Source organism: Schistocerca piceifrons, chromosome X (assembly GCF_021461385.2).
Source record: "Schistocerca piceifrons isolate TAMUIC-IGC-003096 chromosome X, iqSchPice1.1, whole genome shotgun sequence".
Taxonomy (NCBI): Eukaryota; Metazoa; Arthropoda; class Insecta; order Orthoptera; family Acrididae; genus Schistocerca; species Schistocerca piceifrons.
In genome coordinates this window covers 288,457,280-288,476,561 of record NC_060149.1, presented here as the reverse complement: position 1 = coordinate 288,476,561, position 19,282 = coordinate 288,457,280, and the positions used below count along the sequence as shown (strand labels likewise).

Genomic DNA, 19,282 nt, shown 5'->3' with positions numbered 1-19,282 from the left:
AGGAGTACCGAACACGTATTTAAACTTTTTATATTTCCGGAGGAATAAAATGTTCAATCAGAAACCTCAGAAAGCGTACAAACTGACATGGAGACATTACAATATAAGAAACATTTCAAGACATGCCAAATTCTGACACTACACAACATTTGTACTACCAGAAGCACTCTAGGAATCAGAAATGACAACAATCGAAGCATCGGGTATCACGAAAACAGAAAAAATAGAACGTAATATCCTCAGAAAAATTCTTGGAGCAGTACAGAGAAATGGTATATGGATGAAGAGACCAACCAAAGAATTATACGGACACACACACACACACACACACACACACACACACACACACACACACAGACTTACAGACATGATCACAAAACACAGAGTCAAAAAGAGTATTTTTGGTGTTGTAAACAGTTTAATTAAAAAAACAATTGGTTTGAAGAATTAGAAGAAGATATAAAACAAGGAGGAACCAGCACGGAAATTATAAATGAAAGAGACAAATTCAGAAACAAAATTATGAATATGAAATGTGAAGTAAAGGAATGGAAGAGAACAGGAAAAATATGGCCAGAGGAAAGAAAACAAGAACACAATCAAAGAACAAAGATTTTGGAAAGAGAAAAAGAAGAAGGAAAGAAGAAAAAATGAATAATCATGTAACATTCAAGTTAACCACTGTCTTAAGAGCAAAAATGTGTAACAATAATAATAACAAAGCGTTCAATCACAGTGTTCAGTGTATTCCTCCGCATAACCTCATTCTCATGTGCTAGTGCCTAAAACTCCCATTCATTCTAAATTATTGTTTCGAAGCAAACTACAAGAGGAATGGACAGAAGTGTAGCCCGAAAATTGTGAAATATAAAACAAGTAGACGGCCAGGTGATAGTTTTGATGTTTGTAGTCCGTTTTGCCTCTGTTGCCGTGTATCTCCAAGTGGTACTAAGGTAGAAGCAGTGTTCTTCACTTTCTGAATTATTCTGGCAGATTTATTCTTGTATTTAGAAGACGTCCCATATGGTCATTTTTGATATTCCGTAAGTACGTTCTCTATTAACCGATCCTTGTATCCGTCTAGCTTTCTGGCGTGTTTTTGCGGGACTCCCTCGATGACAGCATAATTCTGTACACCTGTGTATTTATGTGTAGACCAATAGCTATAAAAGTTTGAACGGTACACTTTTGGCTTCTTTTTGCCATAACAACAGGTATTAGTCTCTTTCTTACACTTCTATGAGCAGTAGCGTATTATCGGTTTGATCACTACACGTTTTGTGGGCGTGCAACTGTAGCGCCTCAGTTGCACTACTGTGCGCCTATTTCGTTCTAGAAACAGGATTAAATGCACAACAAAAGCACTGCCTACGCGACACTAATTCTATGCTTCAAAATAATCGTGTTACGAGTGCATAAATAAAATCGGACTGGAAGCGCTGTTTTATGAAACGCATTATTACCTGTGGAAACGGTAAATTGCTTTTCATTTAGTTATCGATGGCAGCGCGATATGAGATTATTTGCTTTCGCACACTGTTCCTGGAATAGATACCGAAAATGAAGCTAAATTTCGAACTATATCCAGAGTACGGGCGCTTCAATTTATCGTCGTACAAGATACCAATCTAATAATTGTTTCTTCGAACATCCCACCAACAGACCAAAAAGTTCTCCTACATCGTAATTGTTATCTACTGGCCGCCCAGTTCATATAAAGAATTTCAGTCTCCCAATATAACAAAAAAATTAAAATTTCGATTTCAATACAACTGGAAAAGAATGAAATAACCTTTTCATTCTTTTCCAGTTTCATGGAAATTGCAATTTTTTTTAATTATTATATTTGGAGCTTGAAATGCTTTGTGTAAATCGCACGGGCTATAAATAACGATGCGATGTAGCGGAACTGTTTGATCTGCTGGCAGAATGTTCGAGAAACAATCATTGCGTTAGAATCCTAGATAATTAGAATCAAAGAAGGAGGTTACGGATAAAAATAAATTTATTTTCTGTTTACATCACTGTCTGGCGCTGGCATTTTTCGCTGATGTCAGTTTAGCGGTTTGTGTGTCAGGTCTCACAAGTCTGGATGTCTTGTGCATGTGTCGAATGTTTTATCGTGTTTATATTCATGTTGACGATGGGAAAAAGGAAGCAGGTTGAAAACCATACCAGTACATTGCCATCTCCTGCCAAATAGTAACCAACAGACTTTCGATGCTTAATGCCCACCCCTACAGACGGATTACTGTTTGGTATCACATCAATAAAGAAGCGAACCCTCTTGTATAAATCAGCTTTTCAACTGTAGTTACTTTACCAGTGGGTTAATGTGTTGAATGTTTGACTTAAAGCATGTAAACGAGAAAAAGTTTAAAAACGCTTTTAAAATATGTTCAAAGTTTGTTGGAAGTTGCTAAGTGCATTCATAATAAAACGCTGGATAATTATTTTCTGGGTAATTTGCTCTCTATTTTAATGAAAAGCTAGTTTTTCACGCGTCTCAATGTTTATGACGTCAAATCTTCTGAACTATGTGTCATACAGTAATATACTCGCAATTTTGGAGATACGTTTAGTGGTATATGTGGATACTGTCTGCAAACTGTATTGCGACCAGAGACGGTAGTAAAGAAATAATAATTTAAATCGTAATGTCTGATGCTGATGCTTGATTGCTTGAACAGCGAAAATTTAATAAGCAATATACCTTTTTTCTTTCATTATTTTGTGGTTGGGGGGAGGGGGGATTCGGGGGGAGAACTTTTGTAACTGTCTGAAATTATGTCCAAAGGTTGCTGCAAATCCCTAAGTGCTGTCTTTCTCAAATAGTGGATGAGTAAAATCCGGGTACTTGTGCGCCTTGAATGTCGCCGCCTCAAGACAGACAGTCTTACTGTGATATTTGTGTTATTGTGTCAAACTTTAACCTCTTGATTGGCAGTTTATGACAGCATTTTAAATTTTTAAATTTCGTTAATAATTACGCGAAATATTACGTTTTGAGACTGACGCCTGGAAAGTAGGCACCCCCAAGAGCCTGAATGTCCCACAAGATGCCGCATAGCATAGCATACACCGTGCAGGGTAACAAGCGACACGTTCAAGAGATCAGTCACAATTTTGTAGCACATACCATGGCTGCTGTGAGGTCGTCCATCGTTTGGGAGCGGTTAGCAGGTACCAACATTGAAAATTCTTCAGTCTTGCGTTCAGTTCGAGCCGACTGTGGCCGACCAGTTCACACACCATCCTATCTCCCTTGCAATAAATGTCGGTGCCACCTACATACAACACTGCGAGTCAATGCGGCGTCACCGTAAACTTGCTGCATCATGTGAAACGCATTGGCAGCTTTTTGCCTAATTTCTGGTAGGACTGTTTGTCCGTTGCTCCAACTGCGACATACTCGAGTTCTGACGCGCGCAGGCAAATCACCGTCACTACAACCGTAGTTCTGTTTACATGCCCCCTGCTGGCACGAGAGACCCACTAACAAGCACATTGTGCTATCTATGTTCTCTAGTGCACTACATCGCCGCTATGCGCCCAGTCTCAGAATTTAATGACTGTACTACGAAGATTCCTTGAGTCCCTGAGACACTACTGAGAGGCCAGGAATTTTGGTGTGTTTATGAAGAACCGTATGTCACCACATCTCCTTCCCCTTGTCTTTCAAACGCTGTTAAAAAAATTTCTACTACCGCAATTTGAAGCAGTTATCTCCGAGTCGACAGCAACTACATAAGCATGTATTAGCGACCTGTAAGGGTAAGTAAAGACCTAATGTTGGATTCAGACTGGTGAACTATCTGGTACGACTGCATTTATTTGTGTAAGCTCACATCACTAGCTGTACATTTGAGATAAATAGCTGTAACAATGAAATCGCATATACGTTAAGAGTAATAAAGTCAACTACGATTACTGAGTTTGCGAGAGCATGGGACACACAACCTACAAGACGACTCAGTTTAAATCATCTCTTATTGCTTGAATTATTTTCATTTTTAATCCTCGTCGTTGTCGATGAATACGCGCAGAACTATTTGCCTTTTTGCTACAAGAACTTCATGGTCCATCGCCTAGATATTATGATGGACCGTACAATCCAGACACAGTCAATAATATAGCTTTCAAAAATGTGATATAAAGTTTTATAACATAAATCATAATTCATATGTACAGTGGGGTTTAAAATTATAACATTTAGTTCGTTCAATCGCGTTAAAATAGACTATAGTAGTATATACCACCACCAGACGGGTTTGGTGCTTCCCATAGGTGGCGTATTGCAGCAGCACATGTTCCGTTTGCGAGCACGCAAGACATCGATAAGACAACATGGATGCAAATAAGCATGGAAAACGGTGGACAGTGTGGTTTCTCTGGAGGGAAGACGTGACTGCTTCAGACATCCACAAGAGATTAGTGCCGGCCGGGGTGGCTGAGCGGTTCTAGGCGCTACAGACTGGAACCGCGCTACCGCTACGGTCGCAGGTTCGAATCCTGCCTCGGGCATGGATGCCCTTAGGTTAGTTAGGTTTAAGTAGTTCTAAGTTGTAGGGGACTGATGATCTCAGAAGTTAAGTCCCATAGTGCTCAGAGCCATTTTTGAAGAGACTAGTAGCCGTATGTGGGGAAACAGCATCAAGTCGCAGATCCGTGTTTCGTCGGTATCGGAGCTCACAGATGACAGTGATTGTGCTGAAGAATGCAAAACCACTGGTCGTCCAGCAACTGCACGCAGAACAAACAATGCCCAGCTTGTCAGTGATTTGTAACGGGGCACAGGCGAATCACATTTGATAGACTATAGACGTCAACAGGTCTATCACGGGGAACCATCATTCATGAGGATTGGAAAGTGAAAAAGGTGTTTCCACAGCGGATGCCCCATTCCCTCCCCATTGCACGGGAAGAGAACCGTGTGAATATAGGCCAACAGTTGGTGCGACAGTATAGAGGAGATGCAGCGGAGTTCTTTGAGAGTTTGGTCACCGTCGATGAGTCATGGTTCTTTGACGAGACTCCAGGAAAGAAACCTCACTCTATTGAGTAGAAGCATAGTGGGAGTTCTCGTCCCAAGAGGTCACGGCCGAAACTATTCGTGTAGAAACAAATAGCAACTGTGGTCTGGGCTCAAGAAGGGCTTCTGCTGGTGTATTGTCTCCCTCCCAATACGACCCTCAACAGTGATCGGTACTGCGGTTCATTGCACAAACTCCGCCAACGCATTCAACAACGCCGCCACAGAAAATGGGGACGTGGCACCCTGCTCCAAGACGACAATGCGCGGCCACACGACAGTCGCCATACCTTCGCCATCATGCGTTAACTAGGGTTCATTGTGCTGCCACATTCTCCCTATTCAACAGATCTGGATCGTAGGAACTATGCCCTATTCGATGCAATGAAAGAGGGTCTTGCGGCGTAAGAAGTTCACCACCAATGATGAACTTCATACAGTTTTCCACCAGCGGCGCGGGGATACGCCCAAAATGTGGTTTTCAAATACGGAAGCTGCTAGAACGATGGCAAAAATGCGTAGACATTGGCAGGAAATACCTGTACTATAACGTGTATTCTTTTGTTCAGAAAACGGTCCCTGTGAACACTAAAATATTTTAGTGCCAACCATTTTTTAATGTCTCAGGTACTAATACCGCTAATGGTTTACGTGGCCTTTTACTACGTAAAAGCTATAAAATCAGTTGAAGAAATTTAAGTAAAAGAAAGTCAGAGATAAGAAGGAATAGAAAATACGAAAAGGTTAGGCAGGCCGTTAAAATAGCAACACTATGTAGGCAGCACGTAACAATTATCAGGTGTACTACATACCTGGATATGTAGGGATATGTAAATGATTAATGCTTCAGCACAACAGCACACAGCAGCTAGGAGTGACGCCATCCACATTCTTTAAATAATGAAACATTAAGCACGTGGTATCTCACTCAGAAACAGATTTTAATTGTTATTTGTGAAGAGATCGTGTTACGCCTCGTGCAAGGAGGATACACATCTACCAGGATTATCGGAATTCGACAATTGGATCCTGGTCTATCGAGACTGCAGCTTATTGCTCTACGATATTGTTCACATCAATCGGTATCTCGAGACTGTCATGCGAATATAGATTCGATGGATTTAGGATAGCCGTACTCATCAGGTTGTTGGATCTCAATGGCCCCAAGAGAGTAGCGCCTGAGGGGATGAACAAAACGTTCTCTCAGTCGTGCAGGTTTATACAGCCACGTCATTAATCTTGAGTCAGAAAATGGGCTTGTTCACAGCAAGAAAAGTGCCCACTCGAACAGAGCAACGACGTCTGGAGCACCACGCACAGCCATTACGGCGACCATTGTTGCTACTTTCCTCGACGTCGTAGCAAAGAGAGGGGCTCCGACAGTGGTGTCCCCAGCGGACACACTGTAGGCAGAAGTGGCGCCACATCGTCTTTTTAGACGAGTTTCGTTTCTGTGTGCAGTGATACGATGGACTTATCCATGAGTGGAGGCCCCAAGGAGAACTAACGACAGATTTCATTCTCCATCGTCATACGGTCTCAGCACCTGGCATGATGGTACGGTGTGCCACCGGATACCCGACACGATCACCTGTAGGTAACATATCCGGTAATTTATCCAGCAGCCGTCACATTTGTGACTTGTTAACGCCAGTGGTTGTGTCCAATTTTCATCGTCCCTGTGCCGTTATGTTCCACTTCAGTGCAGTCCTGCAGGTGTAGCTTAGTCTCTGAAGCTGTAGAACCTTTGCTCTCTTTGCAGGGTCACGGTTAGCGAGGACTGAGGAACATTGTCAGATTTGATACAGTTTCAGTTGTATATTACATTTTACACGTCCTATAGCTACTCTTTACCATAGCTATAACTCTAACCTTATGTCAGTAGTTACCTGACAAGGGGAGGCCGTAACGTTTGGATCACGCATTTACTTCAGACTTTGTACAGTTTTAAGACTCGATTAGGACAACATAATGTGCAAGTAGTAGGGCGTACTACTGAGATTTTGAGATAGTCGCAGAAGTCTCAGGCGTCAGTGATGTGCAAGTGCGTTGCGACCATGAGCACGAGCTGGCAGCGGTCATGGGGTCGCGTTCAAGCTACGTAATCGGTGGATCGTTGGACCAAGTAACGATCGTCTTTTTTTCGATTTGTATCTTTTTAAATACTAGTCTCATTAATTCGTACACAGGTAATATGATGAAATGACACGTGTATTTACATGAACTTTTGTTGAATTTCCACTGTTATTTCGCTGTTTACTAGTTTTTATTATTACAACCAACATTATGTGACCTTTTTTTGTGCACACTGTGACTGACAACGACCGAGAAACTACTTCTCTTCAAGATACTACTAAAATACATTCAATTATACATCGCTAATTTTTGGCACCAATATTTAGGAAAATGCGTTACTCATACTTTGCATCCAAATTGACGGAAGAAAGAGATTTTTTTTTTTTTCAAAATGTTAATGAACTCTGTTAGCCGGCCGGAGTGGCCGAGCGGTTAAAGGCGCTACAGTCTGGAACCGCACGACCGCTACGGTCGCAGGTTCGAATCCTGCCTCGGGCATGGATGTGTGTGATGGTCTTAGGTTAGTTAGGTTTAAGTAGTTCTAAGTTCTAGGGGACTTATGACCACAGCAGTTGAGTCCCATAGTGCTCAGAGCCATTTGAACCATTTGAACTCTGTTACTCCTTAGAAACTCTGAAGATTCCTAGTGCATTCGGGACAATTCCATTCATTCGATGTAGTAGATGCCGTTTTAATTTATGTTTCCCGTGACTGTATGAATGGCCTTGCCGCAGTGGTAACACGGGTTCCCCTATCAGGTCACCGAAGTTAAGCGCCGCCGGGCTGGATGGGTCACCGTCCGGATATGCCGAGTGCTGTTGGGAAGCGGGGTGCACTCAGCCCTTCTGAGGCCAATTGTGATTTAGAAGTAGCAGCACGGGTCAAGAAAATTGACAACGGCCGGGAGTGCAGTGGCCTGTTCGGACGGTCTTTGTTTCTTTTGTGTCTGTATGAAAAGTATCATCCTGCAACTTGTAATCTCGAAAGCACACCCTACGATTAAAAGTACAGTACCCTCGTATTTTGGCATTTTGTAACTGTATTATTGAATAAAATTATTTAAACTTTTATTTATCGATGTTTGACTTGGACTTTCCAAGCCCGCCCCTTCTCCTTGAAAACTTTGTCTGCATATCGAAACGGCCAGATGGAAAGCAGTTCTGAGTACCTTACCTGACTGCGTGTATAAGGGATTCCGGAAATTACTACAGGCATACGTTTTTAGGAGAACTTCATGTATGGGGGGGGCTTACTTGTTGATAGTTATAAATATAATATCTGTTGTGATAATAAATTTAGCAAACAACCAAATAGCATTGGAAATTCAATTAAATTTCATGCAGATACCCGTATCGTTTCATCATTTTACCTTTCAAATGTAATGTGTATGAAATAATATGACTAGTGTTGAAAAAAATGTAAATTAAAAAAAACATTAGCATAACTCGATCCAGCTATCCACTGATTACAGAACTTCAACGCTATCCACCTGATCGCCGCCATCTCGTGCCCAGGGTCGTAACACACCGGTACATCAATGACGCGTTAAATTTCTCTTACGATTTTCTCGAAATCCCTAAACATCACGCCTTACTAACTACACACTATGTTGTCCTAATGACTACTATAAGTGTACAAATTTTGAAGTAAATTCGTGATCCGAACGTCGTGGCCTTCCTTTGTGAGTATAAGTGTTCAACCTGAGCCAGATGAGAGAGAGGCATTTCTTTTTTCTGTGCATTACGTACCGTTGTAGATGTGTGTGTTGGCGAGGATGTAAACACTTAACGATGGAGGTATCAGCACCACATAAATAATGTCACTGAACACCTCACTTTCATTGCGCTTCGCTCCCACTGCACTTATACTCACAGTTGGATAATACTTTATTTTGTACTTTATTTTTACTTAAGGAAGTCCACGGAATCGCCATTCCTCGTGTTCTATCGGCAGTGCGTTGGTGACTTTTTCGGTAGATCGTTAATTACACCACACTTTCCGACAGTTGTGTATATATCGGATGCTAACAGAATGCTTTGTATAATTTGTTAAATAATGCGCAGTGCGAGACAACGTATTCTGGAGTACCTACGAGTCCCAGATGAATACTTTTAAGCGACGACAAATCGGTGTTGATGGAACCAGTATTGTCTCATTTTTAAGAAATTATTTGACAATGCGCTGTCATTCAAATGTTTATACGAATTCGGTAGCATACATTCAAGGAATGGAAGAAATCCGAAAACTGCTAATTTTTAATTACATAAGACAAAAAATATTTTTGGTCATTTTTTACCCGCCTGTCTGTCTGTGCGTCCGTCCATCCATCAAGACCCATTTTCTGTAGAACAGGCTGGCATATCAAGTTAAAATAATTGTCACTCACTAATGTTTACGATCCCTTGGCGGTGTAAAAATTTGAAGCTGTTAAGTCAATTCAGTCAAAAGATAAGACCATTTATGTCACACATTCTGATACTCGAAAACTCACTCATCGAAACATGTACGAATCATGAAATTTGGCGATAAGTAAGGTTTCACAGTACAAGTAAAGAAAAAAAATATGATAATAGTTTATTTGTATTTATATAACACGAACAAATATTTTTGTTATTTATTATCCGTCTGTTTGTTTGTCCGTCTGTTAAGATGTATTTGGTGTATCAAATTCAAATTTATGTCACATACTATGATATATTGTCCCTCGGCTGTGTAGAATATTAAGCTTGTAAGTCAATACAGTCAAAAGCTACTGCCATCTATGTCACATATGTTGATACTTGAAAACTCACTGACCAAAACTTGTCGCTGAACTTGGGCGTTTGAGATAATCCTTAGTATGTGGTCTAATATCCAACTTAGTTGTAAGTAGTTTATATATATTATTAATAGTTTTATGTTTCTTTATATTGCAGAGATCGAGTCAGCAGAAGCATGCAAGTGGCTTCGTGCTGCGGGATTCCCTCAGTATGCGCAGATGTACGAAGGTCAGTTTCTGCTGCTTCCTTATGTTCTTTTTGCAAGCACCTTTCTCTCAGTGATGCAGCCTCCTCAAAGCAGTGAAGTCTGTTATTCGTGTGCGATAAACTTAATCCACTTTATAGCCTCAACGTAGATGTATATAATGTCATAATTCTCAGGATCATTGCAGCGTAACGTCGCTGAAAGTGAAAATATTCGTAATATTCAAAACTGGTTCAAATGGCTCTGAGCACTAAGGGACTCAACTGCTGAGGTCATTAGTCCCCTAGAACTCAGAACTAGTTAAACCTAACTAACCTATGGACATCACAAACATCCATGCCCGAGGCAGGATTCGAACCTGCGACCGTAGCGGTCTTGCGGGTCCAGACTGCAGCGCCTTTAACCGCACGGCCACTTCGGCCGGCCTCGTAATATTCATTCGTAATAATGGTCAGTACAGTCTTGCTACTCAGGTCCACTAGAACTTAGAACTACGTAAACCTAACTAACCTAAGGACATCACATACATCCATGCCCGAGGCATGGATTCGAACCTGCGACCGTAGCGGTCACGCAGTTCCAGACTGAAGCGCCTAGTACCGCACGGCCACACCAGGCACATTGTAGCACCTTTCCATCTGCGTCTGCCACTCGAGGACTATAATTGACTCCCTGTAACATTCTCTGTTATCCCACACTATTGGTCGGAGTCCAGTAGTAGCATGGCTCAGAATGACCGTCCTATGCTTAGGGTGCCATTAACACCACAACACAAACAGCTGCGTATGGAGTAGTACTGTGACAGGGAAGAATAGATTGTTGATGAACAGCGTCGCATTGTCTTTACCACGGATGACAATACTCGGCGAGCATGGCGGCGGCATGAGGAGAGGTCCCTTCCCTCCAATGTTTTTGGAGAGACACAACTGTGTTGTTCCTGGCATGTAGGTCTAAGGAGGAATGCCAGACATTTGCCACGCCGGACATTTGCCACACTTGCCCCTTCGCCAGGTAGCGATCCCTCAGGTAAGGGACGCCCTTCCTCGTACTACTTCTGACTGTGTTCAAACCGCCGTCTCCAAATCTTGCTCGATACAACCAGTACGTAAGGGACCTTCTTCGACATCTTGGCCAGATACACAGCTTCCTTTCCGAAAACGAAATATCTATAACTTTCGGGAAACGAAAGCAATACGGACGATTATGTCAGTATGTAATTAGTTCTGCTAAGTATAAATATAGATCCCTCTGTCTATACGGTAGCTTACTTTCACGCTTACTGATTGCGATAGAAACAGTCCATCGCCGTGGGAGTCATGGGAGAAAGGAACGATGTAAAGAGAGTGCGAATATACGCTAATCATTTATTTTGATCACTGCATTTGTGCCTACTTTAATTACTACAACTGCATGCGCAAAAGACAATAAGGAAAGAAGAAACTGGTATATGAATGTGTGAAAAGAAAAGCGACATACCCGATATTAATTTACTCTCTAAAATGCGATATCCCTTGCGGCGAAACATTAGTTAATAAAGTGTAGCGGGACAATGTTCAGAACGTGACTGAAAATACGTTCACTAAATAGAGATAATAACATCTATGATTGACATGTCATCTAAAGTCGACGTAAAATTTTAAAATGTTAGAAATAAGGAAATGAAGTAATACAGAATGCTATGGTTCAAAATGGCTCTGAGCACTATGGCACTTAACATCTGTGGTCGTCAGTCCCCTAGAACTTAGAACTACTTAAACCTAACTAACCTAAGGACATCACACACATCCATGCCCGAGGCAGGATTCGAACCTGCGACTGTAGCAGTCGTGCGGTTCCGGACTGAGCGCCTAGAACCGCTAGATCACCGCGGCCGGCACAGAATGCTATGCTTATAGCGTAAGCTGTTGTTCTACATTGTTTAGCTCTGGTATTTACAGGGTCACAGAGAAAGCATCAGCCGGCCGGGTTGGCCGAGCGGTTCTAGACGCTACAGTCTGGAACCGCGCTACCGCTACGGTCGCAGGTTCGAATCCTGCCTCGGGCATGGATGTGTGTGATGTCCTTAGGTTAGTTAGGTTTAAGTAGTTCTAAGTTCTAGGGGACTGATGACCTCAGATGTTAAGTCCCATAGTGCTCAGAGCCATTTGAACCATGTTTTAGAGAAAGCATCCTAGGTTTTGGAGGGAAAAGCCGTAATTGTAATGATCTGCACTACAACAAAAACAAGAAGCACAACTTAAGGAAAAATAATGTAATGTGTGTTCCAGCTCACAAACGACAATGAAGCAGATAGTTCCTGTGACTTAGTAAGGGCAGAGGTTATATTCGACAACCGGAATAGATTAATAACAGGCTCCTTTTACCGATCCCCGGTTTCAGATGAAGCAGTTGCTGTACAGTTCAAAGAAAACTTGAGTCTCATCACAAATAGGTACCCTACTCATACAATTATAGTTGGCAGTGACTTCAATCTACCTTTGGTATGATGACAAAAATACATTTTCAGACCCTATTGTAGATAGAAAACAACTTCGGTAATTGTTCTAAATGCTTTTTTTAAATTATTTTGAACAATTAGTTCACGAGGCCATTCAAATTGTAAATGGTTACGAAAACACACTTGACCTTTCAGATCACGACGGAAACAGGGATTAGTGAACACACAGTCGTAGCGAGGCTCAATTCCGTAACAACGAAATTCACCAAAGCTAAACGCGAAATATATCTATTTATAAAAGCAACTAAAAATTCGGTGGATGTCTTTCTAAGACGTCAAACTATGTGAGTGAAGACCATATGTGGCTTAAGTTCAAAGAAACAGTATCAACAGCACTCGAGAGATTCATACCAAATAAATTAATAAGAAACGGAACTGATCCCCCATGGTAGACAAAACACGACAGAAAGCTGCTGCAGGAGCACTGAAAACGGCAAGTATAATTTAGACGAACGCAAAATCTCCAAGATTGGCCAAGTTTTACTGAGGCTCGAAATTTGGTGCGGATTTCAATGCGAGATGCATTTAATAGTTTCCACAACGAAACTCTCTCTAGAAATGTGGCAGAAAATCGAAAGAGATTCTGGTTCTATGTTAAGTAAACCAGCGGAAAGGTTCAGTAGGCGATGAGGAGGAGGAGAAGGAGGGGAATGCAAGGGACCCAAACCTTAGGAGCAGGTAAAATCGTGGCAAATGTCCGGCGTGGCAAATGTCCGCACACCCTGAGGAGTCATCGGGTATGACTTCAGGTCAGGGCTGGTAGTGGTTGAGGGAACTCCGATGGCACAACAGTACGTCACGGACATCCTGCGTCTCATATGTTACCTCTCATGCGACGGTACAACGATGCCATATTTCAACAGGACAACTCTCATCCACACATGGCAGTATGTGTATGGATTGTGTGCGTGTTGTTGAGACACTCCCGTGGCCAGCAAGATCCCCAGATCTGCCGCCAGTAGTATGTGTGGGACAAGCTCGGACGTCAACTTTGTATCAGTCTCAGTACCCAGGATATAATGGATCAGTTACAACAGTTTTCGGCCAGTTTGCCTCATGAGATGATACAGTGACTTTATAATACCATTCACAATCAAATCAGTGTATGCATGCAGCTCCAATGCGGTGGAACTTCGTAGTTATAAGTGGGATCATAATGGCAGGTTTTTTGTAAATTTGACTCGATTTTCTAAACTAAAATAACGTCACATACTCTCTCAACCAGCAAAGTTTCCTTTCGTTTCCTCCTCTTCTTTTGGGCGATTCGCTTATTTTGTCACCCATCGTATTTTTTAAAAACATTGCATCAGTGATGGCTGTTACTAATAGGTGACACTGATGAGGTTAACACATTTGCTGAAGCAATAGAAAGCACATACTCAAAAATAAAATTTAGTACGGCTATAGAAGAAGGGAACATGAAAGTCAGTGCCCTAGGTTGTCCAGAAAAGTCATGCGCAAATCATCTATGTATGGTTAATTTAGATAAATTCAGGAACTGATGGATGTATGTTCCTCCGAGACACACCTAGCAAGGTGACGCAAGTGGTTAGCACACTGGACTCGCATTCGGGAAGAAGGCGATTTAAATTCGCGTCTTGCCATCCAGATTTAGGTTTTTTGTGATTTCTCGCTACAGAAAAATGCCAGGATGATTTTTTTGAAAGGGCACGGCAGATCCTTAGAAATTTTTGTTCCTTAGATCTGTACTGTCTAACTCTGCTCTGGTAGAGAACTGTCCCAGAATTGTTAATATCATATTTGCAGAACTTGTCTGAGTCGATTGTCCCATTGTCGTAGGGCTGGCCTTAAGGGCGACGGGGATTCATTTCATAGGGTTTCAGACTCATCCTCTTCGGTTGAAAGACAGCACTCAAACTTCGTAAGACTGGAAACGAATGTGTCTACTAAACTATCAGTTTACTGGCCGCCAAATAGAATGTCGGGAATTGTTGTCTCTTATAATTTGAATTTATATTGTTTCCTGTATTCCTCATGTTAGTCGCTTCCAGGAACAGAATCGACTGGTAAACTCTGTCTTCACCTGTATCTGAGGGGGAATGTCTTTAGGTACGGATGGGAGATCGGTAACCACCTTGCTGATGAACAGGCTCAAAATGATGAGGGAATGAGCTATAATCCCGCCCGTATTTTAACCAAGCCTGACTGTGCATTGGTACTCGCATTTTAACCAAATCTGACTTCGACGTCTATGAATGATAAGTTATTGAGTATAGTGAATTCGTTCTCTTTAAGCTTCCTGAGCAAAGTGGAACAGTTCTTAGGCATTGCGAGATTGCCTCCTCCATAATGTAAACAGCGTAAATTAGTAGCTATGTTCTCCACCATCTTTACTACAGTGCTCGCTACTAGGGCACTATCTGTCGAAATGCCTGAAACTGAGGCTTTTGTAACATTGACGGACAGGGGAAATAATATGGATACCATACACACCTAGTCCCAAGCAAGTAAACGTACTTGGGAAACACCTGTGAATCGAATATTAAGCAGCGTGGTTGGCGTTTAACAATAGTTGATTTCCCTTATTTATTTATTTTCTTGCAACTCTCTTCACTCTAATCAGTTTCACAGCTGATTCGATTTAGGAAAGTATTTCCCGCTCTTCAAATTCTGAAGTTACTACTAGAATAATACCTTGCTTCTATACTATATAAGTGGGTGTCAATGTCACTAAATTGTGCTTTTCAAATAAATCTGCTCGTCGTAAGTAGTTGGAGGCGAGTGCATTCATTACTTCCGCTTTGATCCTGTTTTTACTGAGAGAGATAGTATTAACAATTTTTGCCTTTACTTTCAGCATGACCCAAATGTATTAACTTCCCAACAGACATTGGGAGAATCTTTCTAAAACTATCTATTTTACTTTCAGTATAAACAGAGTAAGAGTCACAGACGTTTTGTTTATGTTTCCCGTTTTTAACCGTAGCATAGTTTTCATTAGCTTTGTAGTAATATCAACACTGTCATTTTCCCATCAGACCGTACAGTGTTCCTTTGAATGGAAAAACCATCTTTTACGATACTTGCAAGACTATTTTTTGTGGCAAAGTGTTCGTCATTAACAGGCTGATTGTCCACGTCACTATTTCCGACTACTTGCTGAACTTCAGTACTGACTACATCCTTACAATGACTCTTCAGAGCATAAGGGGCACTGGCAACTTCTATAGTACCTGAAGCGTGATCAATGTCATTACGCTGCGGTACAGGTGAATCCGCTGCGGTCGTAGGTTCGAATCCTGCCTGGGGCATGGATGCGTGTGATGTCCTTAGGTTAGTTAGGTTTAAGTAGTTCTAAGTTCTAGGGGACTGATGACCTCATTTGTTAAGTCCCATAGTGCTCAGAGCCATTTGAACCATTTGAACAGGTGAATCAACTCCTTCTCGGTATAACAAGTTGAAGGCAGCGAGACCGCCGGCGTACACAGCAGAGATCCACGCCTGACGCCGTATGCCCGCCAGCATCAGAAGCTGCACTCTGTTTAGTGCAGTATATCTTTTGATGTTGTACAACAATGCAACGTTGAACAAGCTGTGGTACCTTATTTCCTGTAGGCCAGAATCCACAGAGTCAAGAAATACAAACTCTACATCTACATCTACGTCGTAATCCGCGAGCCACCTAATAGTGTGTGGCGGAAGACACTTTTGGTACCACTAACTGAACCCCCGTCCCCTGTTCCACTCATGAATGGCGCATGGGAAGAATAACTGTCGGTAAACCTCTGGATGGGCTCCAGTTTCACACATTTTCTTCTCGTGTTTTCAACGCGAGATGTATGTTGGCGAAAGTAATACGTCGTCCGACCCTTTTCGGGAAGTGCTCTCTTGAAATTTCGATAGTATAACTCTCCGTGATGCACACGCCTCTCTTGCAGCGTCTGCCAATGGAATTCGTTGGGCATCTCGACAACGTTTTCGCGCTGACTACACGATCCCGTGACGAAACACGCCACTCTTCATTGAATCTTCTCTATCTCTTCTATCAGTCCTACCTAGTAAGGATCTCGTATTGATGAACGATACTCAAGAATCGATCGAACAAACGCATTATAAGGCACTTCCTGCGTCGATGAGCAATATTTCCTTAAGATTCTTCCTATGAATCCCAGTCTGGCATCTACTTTTCCTACCATTAGTTTTACGTGGCCGTTCCTACATATTTTACGACAGATACTGTTTCTAGCAGTTTCTCATCAATAGTGTATTTGTACTGTAGTAGCATACTGAGAATACATGGGAAACGAAAGCCACATTTACTTTCGTTGAGGGTCGATTGCCAGAGCATGCGCCATTCATCTGTCCTCCGAGGTCATTTTAAACATCGATACTGTTTTATGGCGTTACCAATTTGTTATAGACAGCCGAATCATCTGCGATCGGTGCCAAAGAGCACCCGACACTTTCTACTAGGCCAGTTACAGACACTGAAAACAGTAACGTCCCTATCACACTTCCTTGGGGTACTCTGGAAATTACCTTTACTTCTAATGATCTTTTCTTCGTGGGCTCTTCAGTTACGTAGAATGTTTTGAAATAAATTTCCACATTTGACTGTTAATTGTTCATTTATTGTAATCAATCATGATTTCGGCTTTGTAGCCATTCTCAAATGCACGACGAACTGGAAATTAAGAAAGCATACATATCATACAGCGTAGGGCATAGAAACAAGCAGTTATTTCGTATTCCCAAACATTACTTACATGTTAAAATATGTCTGTTCTGTCTGTGACACGTCATCATCGAAAATACGAATAAAAAATGGTTCAAATGGCTCTGAGCACTATGGGACTTAACATCTCAGGTCATCAGTCCCCTAGAACTTAGAACTACTTAAACCTAACTAACCTAAGGACATCACACACATCCATGCCCGAGGCAGGATTCGAACCTGCGACCGTAGCAGCCCCGCGGTTCCGGACTGAAGTGCCTAGAACCGCTCGGCCACCGCGGCCGGCTGTCGTATTACAGGATACGAGTAAATATCCAAGATATAAAATCTAGCTGACTTTGTGCACCATGAGAAACCATTAACATACGGTATGGCGTATTTAGCAACTAATATATTCCTGTGGCCTACATCATCGCTTCTGTTCATCAACTGACGTTGAAATACGACTGACATATCACAGACATATTTTAACATGCAAGTAATGTTTGAAAATACGTAATAACCGCTTGTTTGTATGATCAACACTATATGATATGTATACTTTATTAATTTCCAATTCATCATGCACCTGAGAATGGCTACAAAGCCGAAATCTCGATTGTGTACTATAAATGAACAATTAACAGTCAAATGGTGGCAATTTCTTAAAAAAAGTTACATTTGTCGATTTTTCCTCTTAAAAGCGACGTGTTGAAAAATGGTTCAAATGGCTCTGAGCACTATGGGACTTAACTTCTGAGGTTGTAGTGTCGGTAGCTGGACCGACACCGTGATGTGGGTTGCTGAAAAGGAATGCTAAACTAACGCTGTGGCCGATAGTGCACGCTCGGCATAACGCAGACGGGCGTGAAGTCTGGAACATGAGAACTTATGAATGAATAAGAAGAAAAGTATGTAGATGCTTTTTACTTAACTTTTATTGATTCCTTGGAATACATCTCTCTTGAATACTCGTACGCTATAGGCACTGATACAAATGGCTCCTTGCTAGTTCGTAGCCAGTACTTAGCTGATGGCTATTCTGTCTCTCGGCTAATGAGAGAGAAAGGCTTCGTACAACTGGGCGATAGCTAGGTTCGCGTACAACTGGGCGGTAGCTTGGTTCTCGTACAACTGGGGGTCGAGTCCACTCTCGTATCACGAGACCTGCCTTGGTGGTGGCGCTAGGTCTGCGATCACAGTGGCGACACGCGGGTCCGACATGTACTACATGGACCGCGGCCGATTTAAACTACCACCTAGCAAGTGTGGTGTCTGGCGGTGACACCACAGAGGTCATCAGTCCCCTAGAACTACTTAAACCTAACTAACCTAAGGACGTTACACACATCCATGCCAGAGGAAGGATTCGAACCTGCGACCGTAGCGGTCACGCGGTTCCAAACTGAAGCGTTTAGAACCGCACGGCCACACCGGCCGGCCGAGGTGTTGACATCTGTCTTGAGTCCAGTAGCAAATCCGATACTCGATAAGCTGTTTTTTTTCCCTAAACAGCAGTGCGGGATGGTGTCAGATGCCCTCCTGATGTCAAGGAAATCGTGGTAGTCAAGGTGGCAAGCCGTTACTCGTGGTTTATGAAAGAGAACGACTGTAAAATGATTATCAGCTTTCCAAACGCCGTACAGCGCCACAACATTTACATAAACACTGAAATACTAGTACCTTACCACAATATGTGTACTATTGCACTTGATCTCCCGCGGCAGTTATCGGAAATACGCTGTGCCGTTAAACAAGTACTAACTAAGGAAAACGCATCGCACTGAAATGATTTCAAGACAGTTGCTCACATACTCTCAAGTGGTTCGGTATGTCCTAGCGAAATACCACAATAAAAACTCATGATAAGCCGACCGAAGTCCCGTCAATCCCAGGTGCAATAATATTGTGGTCAACTAATATTTGGGCCAGCCGGACTGGCCGAGCGGTTCTAGCCGCTACAGTCTGAAACTGCGCGACCACTACGGTCGCAGGTTCGAATCCTGCCTCGGTCATGGATGTGTGTGACTTCCTTAGG

At 42.2% G+C, this 19,282-nt stretch overlaps 1 protein-coding gene across 1 annotated transcript in view; it reads left to right on the top strand.

The window, feature by feature from the left end:
- LOC124722314 (rho GTPase-activating protein 7) overlaps positions 1-19,282 on the top strand; it is a 558,315-nt gene that overhangs the window by 293,387 nt on the left and 245,646 nt on the right. Inside the window, exon 5 of the mRNA XM_047247494.1 lies at positions 10,024-10,095. Coding sequence (XP_047103450.1) covers positions 10,024-10,095 — 72 coding nt within the window. The remainder of the gene's footprint in view (positions 1-10,023; positions 10,096-19,282) is intronic.